The sequence below is a fragment of the Nelusetta ayraudi genome, unplaced genomic scaffold, assembly GCF_046127955.1.
Source record: "Nelusetta ayraudi isolate G7.1 ecotype Tasmania unplaced genomic scaffold, CSIRO-AGI_Nayr_v1 ptg000008l, whole genome shotgun sequence".
Lineage (NCBI taxonomy): Eukaryota > Metazoa > Chordata > Actinopteri > Tetraodontiformes > Monacanthidae > Nelusetta > Nelusetta ayraudi.
This window is the reverse complement of record NW_027466058.1, coordinates 6,967,134-6,988,901: the sequence shown is the minus strand read 5'-3', so window position 1 is coordinate 6,988,901 and position 21,768 is coordinate 6,967,134. Positions and strand designations below refer to the sequence as shown.

Here is a 21,768-nt window from a genome sequence, read left to right as displayed (position 1 = left end):
GCAACCTCTCGACGCAACCTCCTCCCCCACGTTGGTTTTTGTTCTCATGTATTTATTTTTTTTTTCTCTCTGTCTCGTGTCCTCAGGCACCGGCAACGGCTCTATCCTGGTCTACAACCTGACCAGCGGCCTCCTGCACAAAGAACTCAGCGTCCATTCCTGCGAAGTCCGGTAAGGTTCCCCTCTGCCCCTGCTCGAACACTTCCAAAGTCAGCAGCCGGTGGGCGGTGGGCGCGAGGGGAATTGATTTACCATTGATTGTTTTCAGGCTCATTGGACTTTGTCGCATGATTGGAATGCAACGTCAGCCCCTGTTTGCGTGAATCTATTTCTCGGGTTCCCTGTTAGCGATTGTTTGGGCCACTCGATGGAATTCTCTTTACTGTATGGGCGAGCAAGCGAAATTGCTGCCACAAGACCAGGGGTACGGATGTTTTGAGGGCCTTACCCATAATCAATGAGGAGATAGAGATGGTTTGAGCCAGTGTGTACTTGACCATCATGGTGTAAAAACACCTGAGCTGCAGGGAAAGAACGCTCTTGAGCTGCCCATGAATGGAAATTACAGAAAGGATAAGGTTGCAGATACAAGACACTAGAAATGAGGGTTGAGGTACTCAGATGTCCAGATGGAGCTCGTAGCTGCTTGACTTTTAAAAGCACGTCCATCTGGGCAACTCCAAGACTTCTTGGAAGGATTAAATATCTAGCTGGAGGGGGAACACGTTGGGGGTCCCCCAGGAGAAGCTGAAAAGCACTGCTGGTGGGAAGGAGGCCTGGAACACCCCGATAAGCCTGCTGCCGCTGTATTCACATCCTGGATAAGCAGCAAAATGAATGAGTTGATGTGAATATATGAAGGGTGTTTTAGTACAGCCCGACGTGCTTAAGGAATTTAACACCGCAGCAAACCAAGTAAGGAATCTAAAGGAGACTTGAGAGTAAGAGTGTTGCAAAACGAGCCACAGAATCGTCTGTTTCATTGCTGCTGTTTGCAAATAAAATCCATGTGGATTTCTTATATGACCATATGGTTCTCTCAGCCAGCGACACTCTTTAGAAACGAAATGCAAGCAAACAGATATTTTCCCAGTCTCAAGAGAAAATATCACACCCTGTGCAAGCAAGTGATTTTGTCTTTGTTTCCTGTGACGGTGAGCACAGAGGAAGCTGCATGACACGTGAAGAATTGCTGACTCAGTCCTTCACAACGCCCAAATAAACAGCAACTCAATCCCAATTTCTCGACGTGATGAAAAGAGATTATAATAATTAGACCTAATTCACACGGCTGCTGTTTTGGCTGTTTTTGCTATAGTGTTGTAGATCAGTTGTTTATGAAATAAACTTCCAATGCATATTACTGTTAAAAACATTAATGTTAGTTATGTGGGGTCTTTAATGCGGTTAGATACCACAAATCAACCTGTTCAGACACCACAAGTTCTGTTTAAGAAATCTTTGAAGCGTCACCTTGGAATAAATTTCCTTATTTAATCATTTCCTTTTTTTAAAAAATTCATGCCCTGGTTTCTGGTGTCCCTTCTTGATGTCATTAGAAAATGCACTCAGGAAGATATTGAAGCCTCATGAGTTTTCCAGCAGAACTTTGAGACCCACACTTTATGATTAGTTATCACACCGTGAGCGACACATTTTAGGCAGAACTACTAAATTCTGAAGCATTAATTTGAAAAGGTTATTTTAGTTGTTTTTTTTAAAATTGTAATTGCTCCCATGTCAAGACTAATGATGTCGGTGCCTTTAAAGCTGTGTTGAGTTTATTTTGGTCTTTTTTTGGAACTCTGCCATCCTGCCGTGCTCGCTGTTTTTGATGCGGGGCGCATTTAAACTTTTTTTTTTTTTTTCTGTTTTCCATTTTCAGAGAAAAGCTCTGAAATGTCACTGCGCCACACTGCACGACGGCTAAACGTCAACAGAGAGCGGGCTGCACTTCATTAGTTACTATTCCCTAATGAGTGCCAAAACTATTTCACCAGGATTAATTAAGCACGAGATTGAATCAATTAATGCCGTTCAGAGATTGATTGGGAGCAAGCGCCATCCGTTGGAGCGCGGCTCTCTAATGAGAGAAGTTAGCGCGCAAAGATGCCAAACTCTGGGAAACTTTAATGAGCTGTGCACCGTGAGCTTACATTTAAGGAAATCTCTGCAGTGACCCTCCCCATTTTGCGTGTGCAGATGGGGATGGAGGGTGGCTGCGGTGGCTCTTGTCTGACTGTTTTGCGATGTCAGTTTGAGTTTCCTCTCCGCTCGGCAGCTGTCTCGTTACGCACTCGTCATCTGTCGCTCGCACGCTAATCTACCTGCGCGCTCACTCGCGGCGCACTGCCTCTGCGCTTTGCGAGGATTTACGCGCCCTTTCGCCGCTGCGGTGTCAACGGCTCTTCAGCTTTAGCAAAAGGAACACAAAAGTCGTCGTAGAGAGACGTTCAGAAATGAGAAACTGCGTCTGGTTGACTTCGGCAAATGATGGCCTTATAAAAGAGTCCCCAGGGTTGACGGGGGGGACTGATGTGTGGAGCATCGGGAACATGAAGCTGGATGTTTTCTGCGCTGGTGTGAGGAGAAGTGCGTCATGCAAATGAGCCGGCAGCCTTCACCCCACCGCAGCCATGCCAGTGGAGGCCCGGCTGATTAGCATGTCATTTACATTTACTGGAGGGAAATGACTAATTAATCATGTGGCTATTTACCATCTTATTACAGTGGACTCTGGGACTTGTCTACGCGTCTTCACCCCACATCTGTGTTCATGTGCGTTAATTTTTTTTTTTTTTTTCACAGAGGGATTGAATGGGTGAGCCTCACCAGCTTCCTGTCTTTTGCCACGTCTGCCCCCAACAACATGGGTCTGGTGCGAAATGAGCTGCAGCACGTCGACTTGCCCACTGGTAAGAGGCCTTTAAAGTCACACTACAGTGTTATTAATGCTATTCTGACCAGAATAACCAGTGTCCTAACTGCCCCTAAACCCCACAGTAGAGTTCGTTCTCATGGTCTCTGTGTTGGCCAGGTTTCGGTGCAGACTTTGCAATAAAGAAAACAGGCTGTGTTTCAAAATAATGATTTTTGGGCCTGAGGTAGTGGAATTATTGCATCTGTATATTTCTAAAGCCTTCATAAAGGGACAGTGTTTTCACTGTCTGTTTATGAGAATTGTGTCATACGCCTCAAACGCATGTTTTCGGACTGTGGGAGGAAATCGGAATAGCTGTAGAGAATCCATGCAGACACAGGGAGAACATGCAAACTTTGCACAGAAAGGCCCCAGGCCTTGGGATCGAACTCCCCAACCTTCTTAGTGTAAGGTGCTAGAAATACATTTATAAAAAGCTTATATTTAAATATTCTTATCTTTATGTATTATATAATATTATATAATATAATATAATATTATATTATAGTGTTTTCAATGTTACCACTCATACTTAAAAAATATTTGATTTAATGACATTAAACTTAATGTTTAGAATGGCTTGAATGAAAGAAATCTGCAAGGGGGACTCAAGTTGGTGAGGCACAAATCTTAATGAGTACGCCTGCAGTGAGAATTTTTAAAGTTAACTGTCCATGCAAGTTCTAGTTCTAACTGGAAACCACGATGCACTGAGCTAATTGTTTTTACCAGTCATTTCAGGTGACGCAGATCCTTTAAAGTATCTTTGATTAGAATGCGGCAGGAAAGACATACAAAAATGTGTTGTGTGGTTTGTTTGTTTTTTAGCATAGAGAAAAAATGTGTTTGTATTTGTTTTTTTCTGTCTGATGCTACCATATCGTTTCAAATTCAAAAGAGATATTGATGATAATATAATTAAAGAGTAACATTTGAGGTTCTATGATGAAAGCACAGGTAAGGGCTAACTGCAGGGCGTTTCCGCCTGACGCACCTCCAATGGTGCCAATGGGGTAGTTGCAGGGTCATTAGTCGGGAGCAACGGCAGGTTGAGCTGCTGATCCAGGTTCACTCTTAAGTTCCAGTCACCTCCAGGTGTTAACGGTGATCTTCTTTGACTCTGGGTGATGTTCTGAGCCCCTGCCCCTTGTCCAACAACATGGATCAGCTTCATCGCTGTTGAAGGATGGTCTTTGGTGGAGGCCTTCGTGCCTCTAGGACCTTCGCCTTTTCAATCCAAAATTGGTGGTCATGTTGTTTTCTGAAATTTGCAAAATAAGGAAGACCAGTTGTTCCCAATCATGCCCCATTCATCAAGCTTTCGTGCAAATACATTGTTCTGTACCTGCCACCAGGTGAGCTGTTTCTCATCACATGGTCCATTCTGACTGAAATCTGGTGTGGCTGTTATACTTGAAATTACCTTCTTACTCACAAGCACCTTGTAGAACCCTGCTTCAACTGCACTAATATTCACATAAGCACCAATGCTAACTAACATACTTAAAGTATTGCCCTCTCCTCCACAGTTAGCCCACAAATTTATTAAATTAAAAAAGAAAAGTCCACAGCAGTGTATAGGCTAAGTGTTGCTGGGTAACGATACTAAAAGATAATTTCCCCATAGAGCACTGCATTAATATGTCTCAAGTAGGGTTGTGCATCTCTGGTCTGTGGCCGATACGATACATATCTCGATACACTACCAACGATTCGATACATTAAAGATGCAATACGATTCGTATATTATATTTCCGATACGATACAATTCGTATATTTAAGATACGATACGATACGATTCCCCCAACACGATGCAGTGCGATTCAGCACAGTTTGATCCAACACAATGTGATTTGATTTGAGACTCCGATGCAAAGGAATGATGCTATGCAATTCAATGAGTTTGATTATTTATTCACCAAAATACAAACAGTCTGTATTTGTCAATTTAAATTTAAAGGTATTTTGTGAACAACGGGTTCACAATTAACAATAACAAGGCAAGTGCAATGAAAAATAAATAAACCTTTCCTTATTGCTTACAAATGGAATAAATGTAAACTCTTCTTGCTGTTGCTGTAAACAGACACCAGCCTAACTGTCATAATAAAACAGTCACGACAGTGAAATAGCTTGGCAGTAATGAGAAATTGAAGACAGAAAAAGATTCAAATACTAAAAAAAAAAAAAAAGTAATCCCAGATAGCCATTACATCTGGCCCGGATCTGTTTTAAGGTCCTTGCCTCCGTTTCTAGCTCCGATATGTTTTCTGACTGTGGACCGGATCCGTGCCAGATAGAGGTTTCAGCTTCTAGAGTCAGTGTCATTTTTATATCGTTTTACAGATCTGGCCCAGATCACTTTTCCAGGAGGTAACCTAAAGACATTTGGCTTGTCTGACACTTATTCGGTCCAGATCCGCAATACTGATCAGAGCCGACACTACTTGCGTGAGCCGGAGCTGGGCCAGCTCTGGCTTTGCCGTACTGCGGATGCGGGCCAGTTCCGTTCCAGTGTATGTTGGCTATCTGGGATGTCATGGTTCCTTGAACTCAATCAAAATTAGTACGCAATGCAACTACTCATTGGTGTGTGACTTTCAGTCCATACTGTATTATTCAACCGACATGTTACACTCTAAGGTTTTTCTTTCGGGATATCAGTTGATCCACATGATTGGGGTGAAGCAAACTGCGCTGTGCACTGCGCTGTGCTGTAACTTGGAGTCCGGCGGTGACCAGTGTTCTTTGTTGTTGGGCACTTGGCTGTAGAATCGTTCCACGAATAGCCGCCGAACCATGGTGTCGTTCACGCCAGACTTGAAGCGGCACGTGTCCGGCTCGCGCAGCGATCGTTTCGGCGTTTTGTTTTTTTTAACTGCGCTGTGCTATAAGTTCCAGCACTGCGCTGTGCATCGCTGTATCGGTCTGTGACAGACGTAAAAACCGATGTATCTAGATTTAATCCCAAAATTGCATCGATTCACGGCTGCTCTACCGATGCACTCGCATTGTGCCCGCGCCTGTCCGTGTATCGATACGTATCGGTTAATCTTCCCATCCCTAGTCTCAAGGCTATTGCTCTTTCTTCTCATTGTGGTAATTGTCATTGGTAAAGTTTTACTGCTGGAGGTGAACAGAAATTGTTTTTCTTTTACGTTGTCACTGTTTCCAAGCAACCCCAAACCATGTCCTCACAACACAGATTGTTTTGTTCTCCCATCATCTAATTTGATTGGGCAGTAGATAAAACAGACCATGGGCACATCGTGCATTAGCAGTTTTAACAAACATTTTTTTTTTAGAAAATAAGAAAAAAAAAAAAACCTTCTGCAGAGAATAAAGCCTGATCAGGGCTTATTGTGCGTGTGTTTGTGTGGCTTTGTCTCCTCCTAGATAAGGTTTATATCGATAAATGGATCTTTGTGTCCTTGGTATAAAGATACAATGGCTTTTCTGAGAGGTGTTCAGCAGAATGTTCCATCAAGGCAGAAAGGAAGCAATTAGAAACTGGTTTGCGCACCTTTCCGCAATCAGGTTTTGAGTTTGAAAGGACAAGTGAGATCTGTTTTTTTGTCTTGATATCGGGCTCCGGTGAGGCCTGCCTTGGTAGTCGTTTAGAAAAAGCTTGTATCCTTGCAGGATGGGTGAATAATGCCGCTGCGATTTCACAGCGTGGCACGCCGTCATCCTCAAAATCATACTGACAAGGCTTTTGGATTTATATTGAAGAAAATTTGTGAGAACATTTGGGTCAAAACCCTGATCACGGCGCCAAATAAAAGGTAGAGGAGAAAATTGCAACTGAAAAGACAAATGGATTGGAACTGTCGCAGTTTACTTTTAATTTATAGTGCAGTGAAAAGGGAATCAGATAGGGAATATCATTATTATTATTAGAAAACAATATATGAAACAAGCAATTTCCTTCGATTGTTACCTAGTGATTCTCTAGTGAGCCAAAAACCTCTTGGCAAGTTCAAGACAGAAGGAATAACCTTTAAACAACTTAATGACCTTGTTCAATATACTATAATGAAGTAAATATATAATCTTCACTAGCAACACCTCCCATCCCCTGCCTAATTATTCCAACCAAAGTTTAAATTGGAGAAACATGGATGATTTGGACCATATCCAGTTAGACAGCTGGCAGATTTGCACAAATTAGTTTTTTGGCTACGTCATTCATATCTGCTCAGGAAATGTGAGCTTGCTTTTTGCCCAAACAGAAGAAAAAAATAAATGAATACTTAAAAGCAGATGTGCGAGTTCTCTATGTGTTGAGTCACTGATAGACACTTTGTCCGCCTCTGCTGCTTTCTGAAAGGGCCTGCGAATCTCTTCTCTCTGCTTACTCACTTGGTGTAAAACCCGGTTTCTATGGCAGTTGCTCTGAATGGAAGCATCCTTTATCTGGGATTTTTTTTTTTTTTTTGCTTGTGCAAGTGCGGCAGCGACTGAACACTGAACTTGCTTTGCTTTTCTTCACAGACAACCCCCTCATAATTATGTATCCCATGAAAAAAACAAAAAAAACAACTAATATTGTGATTGCATGATCATACATACATGCGGAATCTTGGCAGGTGTCATCTGCTCATTTCTTAAAGGCATTTTCCCAACGCTCAACAGCACTGGTTTGTCTCGGTAAATGCGCGTTTAACATCCATCATCAGAGGCTGCGGGCTGTCAATGTGCAGCTCGAGGCACTGACGCTTTGCCCTGCCGCGCCGCTTGATTTCACCAAAGCACATTTTTTTCAGCAGCATTTTGTCCGCCTGGGCGCCTCCTCTTTTCGCCGCAGAACAACGCAGGCTTCTCATTTTGAAACAGCCGACCTCCCTGAATGCCCTCCGCAGAATCAGATTAACATGTCCCTGAAGCGGCTGTGATCATGTGCACCCGAAGGGCATTCTTGTTTATACTTGAAGGGTTGATGGAAAGTGGATCCTATATTTTCTTGTTTCTTCCTCCGTTTCGTCGGTCTCTCGCCGGCAGAGCGGACGGAAGCAGGGCACCCCGGCCCCAACGTGGAAATGAGATGAATCACTCTCCCCGCATCCTGTTGTCTGCCTTCTTCCTCCGTGGCCTCCTCTCACTCTCCCTCCTCCTCCTCCCTCTGCTTTTGTCTTGCAGGCAGGTGCTTTGCATTCAGGGGCGAGCGGGGGAACGACGAGCCGCCCATCGAGATGATTAAAGTGTCGCATCTCAAGTGAGTTTTCAGCGCGGGCAGACGAAATCCTCAGTGCTGGCGTCATTAGCACACGTGAACGCCAGCTATGCACATACCGTTAACACAAACACAAACGCATACATGGCACTCGACCTTGTCTGCCTCGAGTCTGCATCCCTAAGACTCTGCTTTGAAACTTCATCTATGTTTTTAATATTTAATAACATCTTTCTACAAGCGATACAACACTTCTTCTTTCTATAGCCAAGGTCTTGCAGCACCCAGACTTAATTCCAAAGGATTCAGAAAACATCTTGCCCGTTGCTCTCTAATTTTTCGACCCTGGGAAAGAAAAAAAACGGTAACGTTCCCGTGTGGACAGGGCCTAAAACTTTTGAGAAACGTCACATTTTGCTCAAGACTTTCCTGAAGTTTAGATTTTTCTTAGTTTCTGCATCTTTTTGTGTTATGGATAGAGGTTAAAAATGGGTTAGGGTTAAAACAATTTTTTTTTAATGTATGTACCCAAGGTGGAAACTGTCTGTTTTATTCTCCAAGGTGAATAACTGTAGGTTACCGGAGGCAGTAAATAGAGAACATAGAATAGAGTGCAGCGCAATAATTAAAGGTCAGTGTTCAAGTCGTCGTCATGAAAACATGCTGGATGGAAACACAAAGAAAGCTGCTGAAAGCCTTGCAGATAATAAACGTATCGGCCGGATCGCTGGAATAGTTGCACCTGAGCTGTTTTCAATTTCAATTTCACACTAAATTAAATTCTTCTCGACTTTTTACTGCTTTCCCTGCTTCTCACATGTGAAGCGGTACGGCTCGAAATGCATCAGCATGCAGGGTTTTTTTTTCTTACGGCTGACATTTCGTTATCTCTCTGCTTTATTATGAAAATATTATACTTGTGTAAAACCTCAACAGAAAGCGGAATTCAAAAGTGTGGTCCATCTTGAAACATAGCAATTAACATAACAGTTTTAAGTCATAAAGCCACAGCTCAAATGACTTTAAAATTGCTTCTGGCATTGAATTGAATATTCTATTAATACTGCTGCTCTTCTACAGTTTAAAAGGGGACAAAAATATCCCCCCCAATTTGTAATTGCGTGGACACAGATGTTTACATGCTTTCTGTTTTCAAGAAAAGCTTCCAGAGGAGTTGTCAATTGCTGCAGTGTTTCCACTGCAGTGCTTCCAAAAGGATTTCTTTATACTGTTGTGTGTGGCCCCGGAGCTTCTCGGAGCAGCTTGCTTAACAGCTTTCTTTACACTGAGTGCACATATGGCTGCATCAACATTCGTCCGCATCACAACCTCTTGAGCGGTGTTGCCGTAACAACTTGACTGGTTTGACACATTTGGCAGTATGGCCTGAAACGTTTTTATTTCTTCTTTTTTCATTTGTGATTACCCGGTGTCTATTTTTTCCTCCAGTTTCCTCGTTGGAAAAAAAAAAAGTAGCGATAGTTATTGCTTCTAATTTACCTCGTTGGAAAAAAAAAAGTAGCGATAGTTATTGCTTCTAATTTAGTGTTTTACTGCTATTCACATCATTCCCCACATTCTGTATAATGAACCTCATGGTCACGAAGTAGATTGTTTTTGTGAGCGGCTAAGTGTGTCCTTGTCATGTTCGTCCTCAGACAGTACCTTGTGGTGGTGTTCAGAGACAAACCCCTGGAGCTGTGGGACGTCAGGACGGGAACCCTTCTCCGGGAGATGGCGAGAAACTTTCCCACTGTCACTGCACTGGTAAACGCCAAACTTTTCCCAAAAGAACAGTGTGTTAACCAATCACCATTGCTCAAATTTTGCTCCTATAAACAGCAAGTAACAAGGCTGCGCTGTAACATGTGGTTTAAAACACACATGCTAATGTATTACATGTGTAAACCTCTCAATTTTATATTCTGTAAACACACACACACACGCACACGGCCTGCTGTTGACTCCTCCACTATTTTGTCCTACTCTCCAACTGTGTTTCTCTTCTTTTTTTTTTTTATGAGCCACTTTTTCCAGAAATTAGAATATTTTACACATGACTCAGCAAAGAATGTCAACCTTTGTCAGGCCAGAGGAATCCTCATAAATGAGGAGTTATGCTGGATAAACTTTACAGGTCATAAAATCTTCCACTGTGCGAATAAAAAGCTTAATAGCACATTCCGGCCCTTCAAGCCCCAACCTGCTGTTAAATTTCCATATTGATTACAATCCTAGAGCAGGACCACACTGTGCTGTTGCTGATGCTGCTGCTGATGCTACTGCAGGCAGACTCGATGTCTGCTGTAATGTTCTGGAGGTGTAGGTTTGCTCATATATATGCATATGTTTGTGTTCAACCAGGAGTGGTCACCATCGCACAACCTGAAGAGCCTGAAGAAGAAGCAGATTGCAGCGAGGGAGGCCATTGCTCGGCAGACGGTGTCAGACGCTGAGCAGAGCAGCGTGGAATCCTCAGTCATCAGGTCCGAGCCATAAAGTTCCCAATGCTGTTCTTGGAGGCCTTTTTACTCAGATGTAAAAACGTTTGGGTTTTTTTTTCCCCCTTCAGAACATGATGGGTGCAACTCTGATGCATACAATGCATTTTTTTGGTTTGTTTGGATCTAACTTCTGTATTATGTATGAACACATTGTTATTATGTCATGTTTATAAATTAGAAATGTCTCATGCAAAATACTTTTCAACTGTGTTTACTTGTAATAACATACTCACAACATATTAACATTTTTTTTACCTTACAAATGACACTTTTTACAAAGTGTGTCTTTCTAGAAATGCTGCCTGTGCTAACACCTTTCTAAAGAGGGCTATGCAATTACAGCAAAAAAGATGTTAAGATATTAACTATATTAGGATAAATGTTAAAACATCCTTAACATTTTTTACAATATTAAATACTAACATGTTGCAGCAAAAAAATTGTGTTTCCAATAGTATGGCTGAATCTGACATACATACAAACGATCACATTTTTTTATTTTCTGTAGAAAGAAAAACAAAATGTACTTTAACTCGTCCCAAGTGCGTGTCCAGCGGAATTCACTTACTGAAACATCCAATTTTGATCTGGACAGACGGGTGTACAAGCAGAAGAGAACTTTTGAGCTGTGGGTGACTGTACTAAAAGAACTTGGAGACTACATAGTGATTCTTAAATGCACTATGTCACAAGTGCATTGAGTGTTCAAAATCTTTTTCCCACTACTGTATTTGCCCTTTTCTCAAGATTTATGAGTTTTTATATTATTTGTAGGAGTGTTATAGTTATTTTTTGCATGATTAACTGTGAAAGCCCACACGACTGGAGTCTGGCATGAAAAGATCTGAAAATGCTAATAATATGGGGCTTTTAATTTTGCATAATTTCTACACTGAGTGACCTGGTTGCACCCAGACGTTAACCCTCTTTCCGCCTCCGCAGTCTCCTGCAGGATGCAGAAAGCAGGTCAGAGACGAGCCAGGCCATCTCAGCCAGGGAGCATTTTGTTTTCACCGACACAGACGGACAGGTCTACCACATCACCGTCGAGGGCAACACGGTCAAAGACGGCGCTCGGATCCCCCCCGATGTGAGTGCGCAACAAGGTCGTCCGCGCCAAACTGTACACGCAGCTTTTTTCCCCTGCACGACTCCCATCTCTCCCTCTGTATTAACATGCACGCTGTGCTAATCCACTCTGCACACAGAGATCTTAATCTTTTGTTTCCCTGTTTGCTTTTTTGCTGACTGCGCTTGTCATGTATCTCATCATCATATTTCCACCTCTCCTCGTGTCCTCTCCCGTCTTTGGAAACATACCAATCTGTGCCATCTGCCGAACGTGTTCAACGATACTTTTCTGTTAGTGCTCAAACAAGATTACAGGATATACTAGAAGTACGATTGCGGGGCGGGGTTGTTGTTTTTTTTTTACGAGATGTAGTAAAACTTTCGTCTGGAATGACTTGCTGCCGGCCTGCACACTGAACACAGGATTATTGGTGAGAAGCGAAATCCATCTGTCCATCCTTTCCGTCTTTTGTCCTTCAAACATTTGCAGTTCTTATTTAAGAGGAAATGGAAATGTTAGCTTGGTAACAAAAGCTGGTAGACTAAAGCACATCTATCCATCTATCCATCTATATCTATCTATCTATCTATCTAAAAAGTTAAGCTAATTTTAATTTGGTTTGGTAACACGATGCACAACGGTAAGAAGCTCTTGGAATTTTCTTATTCCATTTATCCGCGTGAAACAGTCCTGATATTCACTGTGCTTTTGGTTTGTTTTGTAGTTTATCTTTGTGTCTTAAGTGGGGAAAAAAATGCTTGTCCTTATTAACAACACATTCTCAGGTCCATTCCTGGGCAGCAGGTTGAATCTTAAGACAGTCTGTGTTTGGCTTGCTCACCGACTGCCTGTTTACACAGTGTACAGACAGACAGCTGAGCTTTACCTGGGGATTAAGTCAGATTTTCTTTTTTTTATGCCTGCACATTCTCACAGATTGCAAATTCCAAAAGGTTCTTTCACCCTGAAGAGTCTCCTTGCCAAGATGAGAGAAGTTCTCTGTGTTCCTTTGAACCGAGTGACAGTTTTATCCAATCATCCCCCGACTGCATCCTCAAGGAGAACCGATGCTGACTGCAATGCTTCTTAAAAAATGTTTACCTCAAGGACAGAGCTGAAACAAGTAGACACAGTTTGATTTGAACCTGCACCCAGATCCTCCTTTCGATTCGATTGAACTTCACCCAGGACCAAAAGTCTTCCAGTATTTGATTTCCTTGATGGGTAAATATTGTCTTTCGCCATCAGGGATGCTTAAATGTGTTCAAACAGTAATAAGTTCCTCTACTCTGTGATCTGTGTCAACGTTACTGCTAGGGCAAAAAGTTCTATAAATCAGACTTGGTGATGGCACAAACTGGCACTGGTAGTCATGAAAATACCCACTACCAGGAGTTTGTTACTCTCTCTGTGATAGCTGCCATTTTAATCACGAGGAAAGTCCAACAAGCATCATTAGCATGAAGCTAATACTTCTTACCTTACACAGCTGTGCTCTGGAGATCTATAGAATTTTTTGGGGACATTTTTTCATGCACTGTTACCAGACTTTACGAAAACGTGTTTGCCTGGCTCTCTAAACACTCTTTTTACACTTTTGTAGACATTATTATAATAAGTTTTCCAGTTTGTACAACTAACTCTGTGTGGGTATCTTCTTCTGTCACACAGGGCAGCATGGGTAGTATTGCATGCATCGCCTGGAAAGGCGACACCCTCGTCCTCGGGGACGTGGACGGCAACCTCAACTTCTGGGACCTTAAAGCACGTTTGTCCAGGTAACAGGTTAATTCAGGTTAACAGTCAGTCATGGGCTGCACACTTTAGGCCCTTTCTAATCATTCTAATTGTATATCATCTACATATGACATACATTTTTTTCCTGTGGGAAAGAATGAATCCAGAGAGACCATCCTTTGTGGTGCTTTCAGGGGAATCCCGACACATCGTGGCTGGGTGAAAAAAATCCGCTTTGCTCCAGGGAAGGGCAACCAAAAGCTTCTGGTCATGTACACAGATGGAGCCGAAGTCTGGGACACCAAAGAAGTGAGTAATCTATAGGACATGTCATTGTAAGAAATATTACTCTATCGGGGTGCTGCAGAATTAACGTGTTGGCGTTGCAGAGTTATCACAGGGGCACAGAGATATTGCGGTGTGGTGTTTTTGTTCACCCCTGTATTATCTATCATCTGTCAGACTAATGCACCAGTTAAAGCTTATATGCTGTCATCATCCAGTTTTTGTTTGGTTTTTATCTCAAAGTATTACACAGTTTAAATACAAAAAAACAGTCATTACAGCCTCAACTGTTGCACGATGGATTTACCCAATTTCTTGCGTCTCCCTGTTCTCCACTTACTTGAACCAGTTTGTCCAAATCATAATCATTTACGTAGCCCCCCAGCCCTCCTTCACAGTCTGTATTCCACCTCCTCTGCGGTCCCTCCCGCTTCATTGGTGCTTCACTTAATCGTTTTATCTAATGTTTGTTGTCTGTGTCCACGCTGCGGTGTCGCCTGGCTTGCCCAGGAGCGCTGTGTTTAAAAAGGAAAAAAAAAAATAACGCTGATAAATGTGGACACAGAGCGATGTTCTGGTGTGTTGAGCAGCTAGAGGGCGAGTTGAGGAAGAGGGTCCCGCCGGAGCGCCATTGTCTGGGTGTGTTTTCTTGGGGCGAGACAAGATAAGACGACGTTCCCGGCGCTCAGTCACAAAATCCAGGCGGCCTCCGCGGATCAAGGCTGCAGGAGGGCAAACAAACGAGCGACAGCTATGTGTGTTTGTGTGAAACGGGGAGTAAGGAGGAGAGTGAGAAAAGCCATTTCGCAGGGGGGGGGGGAACTCCACAATTCCATGCAAGCAGCGTAAAATCGAGACGATAAGATTTTTGGATAACACCTACATCAGAAGTTTGCCTTCTAATTCTTCTGCAAAGTTGCCCCCTCGTGCTCATTGTAAATGCATTGCATTGACCACCAGGGTGGCTTTGGACGCCTTTTAACAAAACTTTCCTCGACTTCCGTTGACAGTTTAAGCTCAGCGACCTTGGTCTCTCTCCCGCCATTCCTCCCTCAGGTCCAGATGGTCAGCAGCATGCGCATCGGCCGCAACGTGAATTACCGCATTCTCGACATCGACTGGTGCACGTCAGACAAGGTCGTGCTGGCGTCCGACGACGGCTGCGTCAGGGTGCTGGAGATGGCCATGAAGTCGGCCAGTTACCGCATGGATGAGCAGGACCTGACCGGTGAGACGGGGAATCAAAAAGTGGGGGAGCGGTGTGATTGGACGAGGGCTTGGTTCTCAGACGGACTCGGCTCATTTTGAAAACACCTCTGAGGCTGTGCGATGATGTTAACAGGCGTGGCCTCGTCATTTATTCTCTCTGATGTGCGCGCTTGCACCCTTAGATCCTGTGTGGTGTCCGTACCTGCTGGTGCCCAGAGCTGCCCTCACTCTCAAGGCCTTCCTCCTGCTGCAGCCCTGGTCCGGGACCTTCACCATGGACATCACTCAAGTGTGAGTCTGATTGTGTTGCAGCATGTGTTGTCAGGGGGCTTAGCTTGTCAGAATTCAGTCGGCATGAATGAAAATGAAAACTCCAGCGACTTGAATTCTAAGATCAATCCACACGCAGGTGTATTTCAGTTCTGGTGTTTTTTTTCCTGTTTTTTTTCCTGTTTTTTTCTTTTTAACCGGTGTTGAGGGGATGTCACAGGGCTTTTTATTTATTCCCTTGGAAAAAGAAACTTGTTTGAAAGTCATGTGTATTGGGTATTGGGTGGCGCACCTCATTTGCCATTTTGTCACGCAGGCATTATGCTCGGTTCCTTTTTTTTTTTTTTTTTAGCTGAAAAGGAACAAATGCTACGTGCCTGGTGCCAAGCTACTGCAAGCAAGTCAGCTCAGCAGCACATTGATAGCGGCCAAGACCGTCAATTATTAATGAGCTAACAGCTAGCATTTTGGATGAAGTAGAGCGCCTCTGGGTTAAAGTGTGTTTGAACTTGTGCACCGCACGGTGCTGAGCTGGAGAAGGTAGACAGACTCCCGATGGCCGTTAAAGTTGCAAAAGCCAGTCTGAAAGTCTGCTAAAACCACATCATTTCCTTTTGTTTAAGTACCCGATTCATAAGTAATGGAATCTACTCCTCACAACGGCCCTACATTTATTCATGAATATATATATATATTTTTTATTTAATTAAATTTCACATTTTAAAGTTTAGCCCGGTAAATGCTGATGCAAATGAGACTGCGTGTTTGGAATGTTGATTTGTTCACGGGTCCACCGCGATCGGCCGACATCAACGCATGATTACCTGACCGCCACCTGCAGCTGCAAATTAACGTCCTTGGATAAATACAGCATTTAAAAGTAACAAACCTGTTTTGGGAAGCGGCTTCCCCAAGAGGCATTTGCGGATTTACTGTGACTAGCCGCATTGGTTTTTGCGACGTAATTAGACCTCAAACGGCGTGAGCCCTCAGCGCCACATGGCTCTCCTAAACCCGCGCAGCTGCCTTATCATAAAAGCCAGGCGGCTATATTAACAGCGCTCTGGGAGAAGCTTCCTGACCTCAGCGTTTATCTTACGCGCCTCGCGCCCGCCGACTGTCTGGCCCGAGTTTTCCCTTTCGACATCCAGTCCAGTTGTTTTACACGAGCGAGACTTGAGCGGCGCTGTCTGACAGGATGTAATCCCTCTGTTGCAGAGACTACAGCGAGAAGGATGAGATTAAAGGGCTGATCCAGGAGCAGCTCAACTCCTTGTCAAAGTGAGTTCTCACCCTTGATAATCACACGCTGTGGTGATGCTTTTTTTTTTTTTTCCTTTTTTGGCTGACACAGCATGCCAGGTGTCCGTTTATGCTATTTCTCTTGAGGCACCTAAGTCCTCGGGTCCTCTGCGACGGGACAGCGGGACTGTGAAGTCTGCCGCTTGGCAGATAAGAGGAACCTCCCCCTTGACGGCGGCGCAAGGGGCCCGCCGCTGCTTTCGCAGTAGTGTATTGGTCTGCTGTGATGTGATTGTGTGTATCTCTGATTGGCTCCCCAGCGACACGAAGAGCGTGCTGCAAGACCCAGAGCTGAGCCTGCTGCAGCGCTGCCTCCTGGTCACACGGTGAGGTCAAACCCGGGACAAATGCAAGCACTCACCGTCCACACTGGCACTTTTCTAACGTCGTGGAGGGTTTAGCGGCACGACGGAAAGATTATTTCGTTTACATGCAAACGGTACACATACTGTATGTCACTCTAGGGCCTGTTAAACAAAGCAGAGCTTGTATGACAAGGTGCGCGGCAGGTGCGCGGCGTCACCAGCCCGACGCTAGCTAATTATGCAATGATTGAGCGGCATGATTATACATATAACGGGCTTCTTGTTTTGCTTGCCATCAACTTAGTGCGTCTCCCCCTCACCCTTCTCTGAAACTTATGCAGTTGATAAACAGGCAGCAACACCTGCTGTTTTTTTTACAATTACCTTGAGCAAAAGTAGAGCGACAATCAGGCTAGCTGTTAGCTCGTTATTACTGACTGATTGCTCAGGATGTAATTCAGGCAAACGGGATGTGATGCTAATGGATCAGAACTCTTCATTTAATAGACGTTAGTGGAGTTTTGGTAGTTATATTATGGAAGTGTTTCAGTGCTGCAACATCGGAATGAAAATCATCAATAGACAAAGTGCCTCATATTATGCTTTACCCTGACACAAGGGGTATATATATATATGTCAGAACTTAACATGCTACACTGTCACGCTGCAACGTGTTTCATTTGGGATGCAGCTTTTATCCGCAAAGCCTTCAGACGCCCCGCAGCTGATCAATGGGAACCGAGGGTTCCCTCAGAGGTCCGGACTCATTCTCCCATTCCATCTCATGCGTTTTAATGGTCTGTCTCACTACATGCACGCTGCGGATCATATCCCCCACTGTGTTTAATTACTGCAGAATCTCGCCACGTCTCTACCCGACCACGAAGTAGAACCTAATGAAGCCGTGGAAATGCACCGTATGATCACACTTTTCAACTGTATTCAAACTCGAGCGCTGTCACGTTTTTAATTTCTGCGCTGTGGCAGCGATACGTCTCTAGTCAGCGCTACGTTTCACTTAAACTAGTTCTTCAATCAGTCCCTCTGTCTGCTGCCTGAGCTGCTGCGTTGTGCCTCCGCGTTCGGCAAACAGCAGAGGCGTGACACCGGCGCTGGTGTCAGCAACTCTTGATTTTTGTCTCTGCCCCACTTCTCATTTCCCTCGAGCGACTGACTGGAATCTGGAACAGCCAGTCGGTGTGCGAAATGCAATATTTCTCAACACCTCCCCGTCTTCGTTCCACGCTCGCTTATTAAAAAGCGCAATTTGCCGGGAGAGTCCCGGCGACTGCGGGGTGCGGGGGTGCCAAATCTTGCGGCCTTGCGCTCTCGCAAAAGGGAGCCGGTGTGTCCGAGTTTTTCATACAGTTGACGACGTGGAAGGGGTAACCTAGCAACAGCTATATGCCTCGGCCGACTTGTGAAGAGAAGGCAAAGAGGATGCAGAGAGGATAAAGCAGAGCCGAGTGTGGGCTGAAAGATGCGGGAGATCAGGCCATCAGTCAGCCAACAGCTGCGCTGGAACAGTAATGCGGGCCCAGAGGGAATGTCATCCTCTCGGGCAGGGGGGGGCCCCCAACTGACCGGTCGCTGTGCTCAACCCGCAGGCTGTTCGGCGACGAGTCCGACCTCCACTTCTGGACGGTGGCGTCCCACTACCTTCAGTCGTTCGCCCAGGCCCGCCAGCTGAGCGCGTCCACGGCGGATGGGCAGGCCCAGGGTGAAGCCGCCCAGCCGTCGGCAGCTCACAACCACCTGGACATCTGCAACGACGTCCTGTGTGAGAGCTCCTACTTCCAGGTCGGTGGATGGAGATGGTGGCCCAATTCTGTTTGTCTCTTTACCTCTTCTTACCTTCACCTCCTTTATCTGACAGCACAAGGTGGATAATGCGGCTTAAAACTGGTTTGTCATATGCAAATCTGTTTTAGAACTGGTTGCAACGTCACCTTTCAAGCATCAACGTTACTTGTGTTGTTTTGGAAGACTTTTAATATGAAAATGTCCATTTAAAGTCATTTTAAACTACATTCAAAGGTAATAATACAAAGATTTGTGTCATTTTGGAAGTGACTGTTTTAGAAAAAGTTACAATTACAGTTTGTTGAGCTTTATTTAAAAGCAAGACTGTACCAAATGAAGGGTGGCAGAACTTGGGGGTGAAATATAGGACCAACTTGTATTTTCTGTGTTCAAAGGTGAGGTTCAGATTTGGTTTCTCCCCCCCCCCGAACACCACAAACACCACAAAAGGTCTCTGCTCTGTGTTATGCACATTTTTAGATCCTTGTTTTTTTCAACCCAGATTCCAGTGGCGCGGCTTTAAACAATTAACCGTCCCTGTAAAAACAATGTGGGTCTCCTGAAAACAGGTTGTTCACCCGTCTGTTTACAACCTCCTGCAGACCTGCTCAGCACTGCGCTGTTAAACTTTGATTGAGAGTTGGGTAAGAGACGAAAAGCAGAAAAAAGTTTGAGCAGGGGATGTTCGAAAATGGTGTCAGTACTTTGTGACATCACAAAAGGGCAGATTCCCCGAACTTGGCGTTTTAGCACGCACTTTCTGAAAAGTGAAGCAAGCAGAAGTTGTAAATGGTGAACTTTCGTCATATCTGCAAAGTTCACTGACAACCTGGAGGGTCAATTTACCGGTCCAAAATGTTGGTAATGGTATTGGAACCCCCTGATTGTGGAGAATTGACTTCGCCAAGGTTTAACAAGGAGCTGAATCTGCTGTTTTGCGGAGATCTATGGAGTTGCTGAATAATTGATGGAACGCGACTGCTCACCTGGAGCCCAGCACGGCCGGCAAATGGTCACGCACTCCATTCCGCCGTTATTAAAACCATCTTCTCTGAGTCCCAGCCTCCTCAGTGTCACATGCTGCCTCCAGTCGTTTGGGACAAACCAAAATGTCTTTGCGCCTTAATTGTATTGAATTCCCCCAACATTTCCTCGCGGCAATTCTCCGCCGCGCCTTGATTGCCAAACCAATCCCCCTCTTGTTTACGCCACGTCGCAATCAATGCGCCTCAGTGGGTAATGCCGTTAAGTCAGCGCGCAAGGTCCAGACTCTCCCATATTCCTTACCTTTAATTATCGGCCCGGTTCGCTCCTCAGAGTCTGGGGAAAGTCACTGCAGACCAGGGTTGATTGGCGCTGCTCTGCCGCGTGTGTCCCTGCTGGGAGGACCTGCAGCCGCACGGCCTATTGAACAACAGACGCCCACCTTTGTTGCCTGTCGCCTTTAATGGGGGCTGCTTTGTTATAGGTGCCTCCGTTTATTTTATCTTTTTTTTTCTGTCTGGCTTTGTAGCTGTTATGTGCCGCTGAGTCCACGGCCGCAGAAAAATGCTTTTCGAAATGTCAACCAGATCGTAGATAGAAACAGCTCAGCCCGTAGAGATTCTGCTGCCGAAAACACATTTTTTTTTCCTTCTGTTCCCCGTCTCTTATTTATTCCGATTTATCTTGGATCCATCCTGCGATAATCTGTTTTTGTTTGAAAAATTCATTAATTAAAAAATATCCCTGCTGCTTCTTATCGAGGGTTCACGGCGTGATCACCAAGTGATATGAAGCCTTTCCAACACTTTCTGCAGACTGTCGGTAGCTGCATTTGGCTCTCATCGCCATAAAACAGCTCCAGTGGCACCGGGTCTGAGTGTAATTGCGAATTTCCCTGCCGCCGGTGCTGAGCGTGCACTTGCTAAACTCATTCGGTATCTCTTGCGAGGACCGTTGCCCGCGGCCGCGAGTCGCCGAAAGATTCATCACAATAAAGTGCGCGACGAGTAAATCTTTGCAACGAATGCGCAGCCGCAGCCGAGCAACTAATTGTTTCATCGCGCCGTTGTGTGTTTTTCATTCTGACGTTGTACCCTGCTCTCTCTCTGTCTCTCTCTCTCACTCTCTTTCTCTCTCTCTCTTTCTCTCTCACTCTCTCTCTCTCTCTCTCTGTCACTCTCTCTCTGCTAGAAAGAAATAAAAAAATAATCGTCAAAAAAATAAATAATCTATGGAAAAACCCACAAGTGATGAAAGGCATTATGGGAGGCGCTGGCCCTCGACTTCTTTAAAAAAAAAAAAAAAGGCTCGGAATATTTTAACAGCATTATTATTCCATTCTCAGCACCCTGCAATCTGAATTTCAGTCTTTTATTGCTTTTTGACGCATTCTTGCTTATTATTCTTCTTTTGCTGTCCCCAGTGTGCAATACCCGTGCATCCACTTGTTTTTGTCTTTCCGCCCTACACACACACACACACATACGCGCTGCAGGACTTAATGTAGCGGTGTAAGAAATAAAAGCATGTGAAACGCTTCCTCGTGTCTCACTTGTTCCTTCGCTCTGCAGAAGTTCCAGCTGGACCGGGTTCACCTGCAGGAGGTGAAGCGCTCCAGTTATGATCACACCAAGAAATGCGCAGACCAGCTCCTCCTTCTGGGTCAGGTGAGTATTACAACCCTGTGCTCCGCTCACAAACTGACGTAGCTGCGTAGATGTAGTAGGTGTTGCTTTGTAATGAGTTGGGAAGCGTTAATAATTGTCCATCCTGGCCTCACCACACAACACAAACGTTTCAAAGGTCTTCACATTATTAACACATGTAATGTAATGTGTATATCCATATATCAGTTGAGCGCATTTAGACAATTAATTGTCAAAAAAAACAACACACACTATAGCTCCATAAAAACACACTATATTTTGCCCTTTATGAAGCCTCCCTCTGCAGAATGTTTAACTTTTTCTCTTTCTTAAAACTGAGCTTTTTTCCACCTTTGAAAGGAGGCAAAAACAAGACAACTGCATGGCGGTTTGACAGGACAGAACTCCTCAGTAGGGGTGTTACAGTTTTTATACTTGGAGAATACAAAAAACTATACAATATTCATATACACAATATATGAACTTATACGCCGTGGTGAAAAAGTTTGGACATCGCATGCATTTTTGATGTACTGTATTGCACTATGAATCAGCCTT

The 21,768-nt window shown here is 44.4% G+C and overlaps 1 protein-coding gene across 1 annotated transcript in view; it reads left to right on the top strand.

Annotated features, from left to right (window-relative positions):
- Positions 1 to 21,768, top strand: part of wdr11 (WD repeat domain 11) — a 51,702-nt gene that overhangs the window by 24,837 nt on the left and 5,097 nt on the right. The window contains exons 11-24 of the mRNA XM_076019046.1: positions 87 to 171; positions 2,809 to 2,915; positions 8,060 to 8,135; positions 9,752 to 9,860; positions 10,458 to 10,579; positions 11,540 to 11,687; positions 13,341 to 13,447; positions 13,601 to 13,715; positions 14,748 to 14,919; positions 15,083 to 15,191; positions 16,389 to 16,451; positions 16,733 to 16,798; positions 18,385 to 18,577; positions 21,136 to 21,231. Of these exons, the coding sequence (XP_075875161.1) occupies positions 87 to 171; positions 2,809 to 2,915; positions 8,060 to 8,135; positions 9,752 to 9,860; positions 10,458 to 10,579; positions 11,540 to 11,687; positions 13,341 to 13,447; positions 13,601 to 13,715; positions 14,748 to 14,919; positions 15,083 to 15,191; positions 16,389 to 16,451; positions 16,733 to 16,798; positions 18,385 to 18,577; positions 21,136 to 21,231 (1,568 nt within the window). The remainder of the gene's footprint in view (positions 1 to 86; positions 172 to 2,808; positions 2,916 to 8,059; positions 8,136 to 9,751; positions 9,861 to 10,457; positions 10,580 to 11,539; positions 11,688 to 13,340; positions 13,448 to 13,600; positions 13,716 to 14,747; positions 14,920 to 15,082; positions 15,192 to 16,388; positions 16,452 to 16,732; positions 16,799 to 18,384; positions 18,578 to 21,135; positions 21,232 to 21,768) is intronic.